Here is a 7,696-nt window from a genome sequence, read left to right as displayed (position 1 = left end):
GGGAAAGAGGGTTAAGGAAGAAGTGCTTAAAACTGTGGGGTTTGGAGAGAAGGAAAAGCCATTTTATGACGGGAATAGCTGATACAGCCAGGACCTGTTCCATGCCCCTCTGAGGTACACAGACTACAACAAAATTGTCTTAGAAAGAGTCTGATGTGACAGCCATGGCCCGTAGGAGACAAGAGCACGCTGACCGATTTGCCACCACTCTTGCCAAGGTTTCTCCCATTTATTGTTTTTTCTAGTCTGCAGTTGCATGAGGTGCCATAACTAGCAGCTTTGAAGGAGCAGGAAAGCATCAGAGAGCATGTTTTGAGATCCAGGAAAGGGAAACAAAGCAGTGCAAGCTATTAGCTCAGAACAGTTACGAGACATAAACCTAGAGCTTAAAAGTAATAACAACTATGGCCAAAAAGTGCTCTTTTCTGTTTTCTTTCAAAGTCCACTACAGACATTGGTAAAATAAGGCTACAGCCCATTCATTTTACAAATGTTTCACTCTGACTGACTGTCCTTTAAGAGACAGAGAAGTGAGGTAGGTGACAGTGCCTGAGCCTACCAAGGCAGTGGCACTCTCAGAAATAACCCTATGTCTTGGCCAGCCATACTGTATGAACCTGCATCTTCTACTGGGCAGAAGCCAGAAACAGTGTAAGGATGGGAACAGTAGCCAATGGATAACAAACCCACAAGCAGGCTTGTTTGCAAGACAGTAATTGTTTTCACTTTGGGAATGACCATTTTCCAATACAGCCAGTGCTGAACCAGTATTTGCAAAGAATGAATAAAGTGACGCAGATATCACGAATCTTCCTATGGGTCCAGGGCATAACAAGATGTTTCTAAACACTGCTTTGGAAGCATTTGGCAATTGTGGCTCCAGGTATTCAGAGAGGGAGTTCAAACTCTTTCAGATTTTTACTGTGTTGGCTCAGAAGCTTTTCAACACCACTTACCACCAAGCCTAACTTACATTGGCATTAATAAGGTGAAGCTGTTGCATGAGCAGGATGCAAAGTGACAGCTGTTGCTGCAAGGTGGATAGAGCCAACGTGAATGAAACACACTTGTCACTCTCCTGTAATACTCCAAAGCATTCTGGTAGCCTTCTTGGTAGCTCAGCTGATTTGAAATATTACCGCAGAGGTGCCATGGCCCTGGGGGCACTAACAGCCTCTAATGGCCCTGAGCAGCCTTTCTGGGACTTCTATCCACACCTGCTGCCCGTGGACCTGGGACCTCCTGCTTCAGCTCAGTGTCAGGCTGGTCTCCAGCTGTGTGACAGCTATGCCTGCCACTGGCCATAAGCCTTGTCCTATCTGTAGACTGCCTTCCCAACCTGAACTAAGACCTGCTCAACCACCATGGACTTGCCTGGTAATCAGCAGACTTCATTTGATCCTAGTTATCATCATTGAGACGGACCCCGATCCAGATGAGTGCTCCTGGCTTGACCTCAGTCCTGCCTTCTCAGCACAGACCTGCCTGATGATCCAGCCTCTTGGCTGACCCTAGCTGCTCTGAGTCTGCCTTGCTTGGAGATCATGGGGCAGGCACTGCCGTGTTGCCATGCTCACCTTCTGGGTCCCTCTCCCACAGGGAGCTGCTGGTCTTTTCTGCTCCCTAGTAAGAGATTTGAAATGCAAAATATGGCCAGCAAGAAGCACAGAAATGTCAAAAGGAACACAAGAATGCCCTTCTTTTTTCAAATATAAACCACTTAAAGGCAGAAGGACACTGGAAGGATGACACTGCAGACCAAGCTAACCCATACAACTCAAGTTTGGTGGGGCTGAGAAATCCTGTGAGCAGCTCAGGAGCTAAATGCTAGGCTCCATAAGAAAAAAATTCAATGACTTTCATGCACTTACTGCTCATCTCACTGCCTGGGCCACATCTGCAGATAAACAACCAACCGTTCCTTCCCATATCAAGAAGCTGATCTGTATGCACTGACACCCAAGAGATTTTAAAGGGAAGAGCTGCAGGTGTTACACAAGTGCCTTCAAATCAAAGTCACAAGGCTCTTTCACCTGGAGCTTACCAGAAATCACAAGGATGGGGATGGCACTGTAAAGCTGGGCAGCTGATGTCCTAGTGGCCTAAACAAATCCCAGTCCCACACCTATGCTCTGTCTCATGATGGTCTCATGTGCCATGTGCAGACCACAGACTCCACCTCAGCAAGTCACAGGCTTGAACAAGAGCCTCACATTCTTGGGTGTGCAAATTAGGGCAAATCCTGACGTATAAGAAACCTGGCTGCAGTATGCTGGGCATATTAAATACAGCCTCACTCTCACAATCCTGGCCAGGATATCCCAGCGAGGCAGAAGCATTAAGTTAGAAGTAAAATATTTATGAGTAAAGAAGCAAGTCTGTTGCAGAGAGGATGAAATAGTCATGGGGGGATTGGTTAGGTGGGTGAAGTTGTTTGGAGAAGAGGGTGGGTGAGGAGGAAACAGGCACATGGAATGGCAGGCACCAGGTGGCAGGAGGGCTTTGTACCTGGATGGATGGGTAGAATGGACGCTTCCCCTGAAGCATAGCTGACCACTTGGCCAGTAAAGCTGGCTGATCCTGAGAGAAGCAGAAAGGAAAACAAGAAGTACACAGAACAGAAAGAAAGCATATGCCAGGTCATTCATTCACTGAGCAAAGCTACAAGCTTCCTTTGAGCCTGTTTGTTAAAGGAAAATCACCCCCCCACACACAATTACAGAGTTAAACAGTTGGCAATGCCATTGGGCAGTGCTGTACTAGTAACTACTCCAGCTGCTAACCTGCTCATTACACCTTACTGAAGCCTCCAGAGCTTTTGCCATCCACCCTGAGCAGTGGACAACTGCAAAAATGGTGGCCACAACTAAAACAAACACTTAAAAGTCTTAAAAATAAAATATTCCATTTTTACTTGTCTCCTGAGTTACAGGAAATCATTGAATATCTAAAGATTTTTCTAATGTGTTTTCCCACACAGCTCTGCATATTTAGAAGGAGGCTTGTAGCTTCTCAACAAATCTAGACCCCTTACTATGTTAAATTAATTCCTTTTAACCAGCAGCTGAAAGTTCTGAAAAGTCACCATGAATTTAATTGACAGAGAAGAGGTATTACAAAATTAAACACAGAATAGTTAATACGTTAAGCTTTCCCTTCACACAAGCCTTCTCTAGGCTGAGATATATCAGCAATGATATTAAAGATTCCATTATTTGGAAGCAAAACAGCCCAAGCCAAAAAAAAAACCACTTTTCCTCATAACCCATTCTTTGCTGACCCATACCTATAGGACAAAGTTAGCCAGGCCCTCCTCGTGTGACTGCCACAGATTTATAGCACTGGGTTCAGTTAAGTATGAATCACTAAATCTGCCACTTTTTAAGAAAATACATTCTGAGGATTTCTTTTAAGGAGAAGTTGTTCAGATCAGCCTACCATAATGTCAAATTACTGCTCAGAATAGATTGCCTTGGTTTTGTTCTGCTTTGTTTTCCAGAACAGCAATTTAACCCTGACCCTGGTCCTGTCAGACCTCATTAGCCAAGCAGGTTTGTTCCAGTATGAGAGGTGGATGGCAGTCTCCAGCACTAAGGAGCATGTGGACCAGGATGTGGCACCATTTTACGTGGCTGCGGTCATCCCTATCAGGAAGACCACATGCCCCAGGATATGCAGAATTCCAGAAAAGATATAAATCTGAATGTGTTTGTCCTCAGAGCAATAGCCACCTTTCAGAGGGGGTGATTATATTCTGCCTCCACCTTTATACCCTTCCAGCAGCTTGATACAGAGTCCTTCCCTTTCAATCCTAGACAGCTGCAAATGTTGCCTCATGCTTTTACATGTTTGCTGTGCTTTGATCTGTAACTGGCTGCATTTTAGTATAAGGATTGATATAGTAAACTAGTTCAGATGAAAAAGATCATGTTCATCTCAAGTTGCCATTACTATGATTGCTTCTTATAGCCATATGCTAGTTATTCTTGTGTGAAATAGTCAAAAGAAATAATCAGTCTTCTCCTGCCACAGCTGGGACAGGACATTATTATTTTGGTGTTTGTTGGTCTAAAATAGGGAGGCATTTAACTTCTCCCACTAATAACCATATCTCATTAAAAAAAAAAGTTCCAATCCATGACCACGAAAAAACATTTTTCTGAAGGAGCTTACTAATGTTCATAGCAGAAAAAGGATTTTTTAATTTTTTTTCTTTTTTTTTAGTGAGTCGACAGGTTTTCGACCTGTGAAAAATATGAGTCATAGCTTATGAAGGCATGAGCATTTTTTTTATTTCTTATGTTACTGCTGTACAAGTTTTTCTTTCTGTCTCCCAAAGAGCTTTGGCTTCTGCTTGCAGACTGACAGCTCTGGCAATACACACTCTTTGTAAAAGCAGCAGCTGTAAAAAGAGGTTCTGCCTGATTTACCTGGCCCTCTCTGATGCTCCTCCAGTTGTAAGTTATCTATGAGTAAATCCTTACGACCCAGTCAGTCACTAGAATTCCTGCAGTGAAATGTCAACGCATTGTCCGTGGTGTTTTGGGAGAGGTGTCTGTTCATAGAAACACTTAAACAACGGAGAAATCACTTACTGATTGCCTACAAGCTGCCAGAGAGTATATTAGAGCTCCTGTTCGTACCTTAATGTTCTCATTATGAATGCCAGAGTTGGAGATCGCCTGGAATCGCGTGGCCTTACAGCTGATCTCTGCTGTCAGTTGCTGGATGATTTTCTGCACCTCCTCCACTGCTTTGGAAACCAGGTAATGTCGCTGCTCCACCTGTCAGTTCCAAGAAAGACACTTCAGAGTACAGGTAACTGCAGTCTTTTGTCTCCAGTGGGAAACAGACAATCAGCTTAAAGCATCCTGAAACATTTGTGCCTGTGCTGCGCTGGGAATAGAACTTATCATTCCCTGTGTTACAGCCAGCTTGCCCTGAGACAGAGCTGGTAAACAGCAAAGGGCCAATACTGAAGACTGTGGAGCATCAGTTGATATTTCCCTGCCTTCCTTACCACTGGACGGAAGGGAATAAGGTCATCACACGTATAAATTTGCTATCAACTAGCTACAGTCTCATTCTTTACCCATTTGATGCAGAATACCCAGTTATTCTTCTGCATATACTATCCATTCCCAGAGACAGGAGATGTTTCATTCCAACAGCTGACAAGGATTCAGGAATTACAGATACTCTGTGCATTAGTCAGGTTGTAGATGGATGTGGTAGCATTTAGATGCCTATGCTATATGTTGAAAGTATCCATACTTTCTTCATACCTGATAGTACAGATGAAAGCCTACTCCTAGATGGTGAGAAAATATCTTTCTAAAGCTGGTCCCACTTGGAACTAGGTGTTCATGTGACCTTATGGTTAGTTCTTCAATTCAAGAAGTAGTAGCATATTTATTTATTGAAAATTATTTCAATGGAAAGTCTGAGTCTTGGAACGACTGAGATGAAGGATGGACAACTCAGAAAAATATAAGATGAACCTGAACCTTCACATATGACTAAAAATTAATAGAGTACAAGCTGATGGTTAAAATCCAACAAGGAAATTCAATAGGAGGCACATGAAGGAACCATGTTAGCAAAGGACATTTAAATATTCCCCAAAGATCCTTACACGTACACCAAAGTGAGAAGGAGATTTGGCTGCTGTTAATGTTCATGAACATATTCCTCATTATTTGTTCATCCAGAATTACCTATGCAAAGTGCACAACACTGCATAGCTGAAAATGAAAGTTCTCACAGAAATACACTTACTTGTCACCAGCCATTTCCATACAGAAAATAAACTTTTCTTACCAGCCCTTTCATGATACTAGAATATTTCATCCTTTACAGGAAAAAAAGCCTTACAGTTTTCCATTTTTAAATTATTTTTCACTTTGGTGTCTTACATTTTGTTGGGGAAAGCAGACTGTAGAATAGAATCTAGATAAGTATTGTGATGAAGCCTGTCAGCTTTAAAACATGTTACAGCTCCCTTAGAGTTCCTTTTATTAAACAGTATTGTTTCATTGATGATTTCATTCTGTTTTACTTCATTTTGGGGCGGGGGGCAGAAACTGAGTGCTGGAATATCTCATAAAATTCAAAATGTGGTTCCAGACCACATGCTAATGAGATGGTTTTTAAATTATGGTATATAGAGAAGGTGAGATGACAGACTAATGTGTGAATTCTAACAATCTAACTCCTAAATGCATTTTTCTTAGAGGCAACCCCTGGTGTGGTTTTGGTCTTTTTTCTGTCAAGCTAAGACCACTGGACAGAGAGGGAGGCAAGGACCTTCCCTTAGATTAAATGCTGGCAATTTCAGCTAGTCTTACATCTGGAATTCAAGATTGGGAGCAAAAATTCAGGACATCTGAAGAAGAAGAGGACAAGCACTTTGAAAAATTAGTCTACCAGCTGAGATCCCTGATAACATTCTGCAACAGAAACCTAGAATCCTCATTAGAAATACAGTTCCCATGAAACTTCACCCCATCTTGTTTCAGAAATGAAGACAGCAGGCAAGCAACTAACTGTCAAGTTTGGCACCCTTCAGAATCAACACCTCGTGTGGGAGACAGAAAATCTGGACAGCTAAAGTCTTACCTTGCTCTGGATGTAGATCTCTGCGTCTTCATCTGTGAATGGTTTCATGGCAAGATGGTCCTCGCTGCTCTCTGAAGTGTGAATTCACTCCTCACTTGTTCACTTGCCTCTGGAAGTAGAGGGAAGTTCTCTTCTTGCTCTGTGGTGCTCAGGTCACTTAATTCCTCTGTGGATGAAGAAGAGAGAGAAGCAAGGAAGTAGACCTATTTTAATCTTTCTTTTTTTTGTTTTTTTCCTGATCTGAGTTACAATGGTGACATCCAGCTGCTTTGGAAAACTAGTTTAGATTATTATTTTCTAAGTTCAATCATTATTATTCATCTCATTACTTTTAAATGTTGGCTCTTGCATGCAGGCACACACAAATATCCCAGCTACTGCTCTGTCTCAGGGCAGATCTGGAAGTGCCTTTCAGACTGCACTGCAGAGTCGGTATGCTCCTGTGCAGGCATTATTATTCAGAGTGCCACAAGTACTTCTGTGCCTCACTAGCCCTTCTGTAAACCATTTGTTAAACACTCTCAGCTATCCCTTGTTGACTTCAATCCACCCACTTTCCGTCTGAAACTGCGTGGGTATTTTTACACTCAGATCATTCATTTGGGTTGCAGTCTGCAGCCTCTGCTCGCCTCTCCTCCTCTCTCCTTTTATCTACTCTCTCTCCAGCTGTATTGACAGTAAATATCCTGCAGCTTGTCCCCTCCTGTAGTTTGCTTTGCTTTCTTTACAGTAAACAGACAGAAAGCTGTCTCTCCTTTTCTGCCAGCAGCTCAGCTAACAAACCCATATGGGTAATTCAGAGGGAAAAACAATTGATCAGGCCTCATTGATCCAGCGAGGGTTGGTGGCTTTTAGAAAAAAGGGTACATCAGCTCATGGAAGGGAGTGACGGAGTACAGAGATGAGATTTCATGCTGCTAAGTGTCCCTTATTAAGGAAGGCACACTCCACTTTTGAGTCAAATCATTATTTCTCCTTGGAAACTGAACTTTGACATCCCTTGACTGATTTATTACCTCTACAGCAGCTGGCAAAAGGCAGCACTTGGATAGGCAATGGGTGCTACCTCATCAGGGCA

General features: G+C 42.8%; 1 protein-coding gene across 1 annotated transcript in view; it reads right to left on the bottom strand.

The window, feature by feature from the left end:
* Positions 1–6,666, bottom strand: part of MAB21L3 (mab-21-like 3 (C. elegans)) — a 16,463-nt gene extending 9,797 nt beyond the window's left edge. Inside the window, exons 1-2 of the mRNA XM_008944206.1 lie at positions 6,619–6,666; positions 4,644–4,784 (exon numbers count right to left, since the gene is read on the bottom strand). Coding sequence (XP_008942454.1) covers positions 4,644–4,784; positions 6,619–6,666 — 189 coding nt within the window. The remainder of the gene's footprint in view (positions 1–4,643; positions 4,785–6,618) is intronic.
* Between the last annotated feature and the right edge of the window lie 1,030 nt (positions 6,667–7,696).

The sequence above is a fragment of the Merops nubicus genome, unplaced genomic scaffold (assembly GCF_000691845.1).
Source record: "Merops nubicus isolate BGI_N331 unplaced genomic scaffold, ASM69184v1 scaffold3097, whole genome shotgun sequence".
Taxonomy (NCBI): domain Eukaryota; kingdom Metazoa; phylum Chordata; class Aves; order Coraciiformes; family Meropidae; genus Merops; species Merops nubicus.
This window is presented reverse-complemented; position numbering and strand designations above follow the sequence as displayed.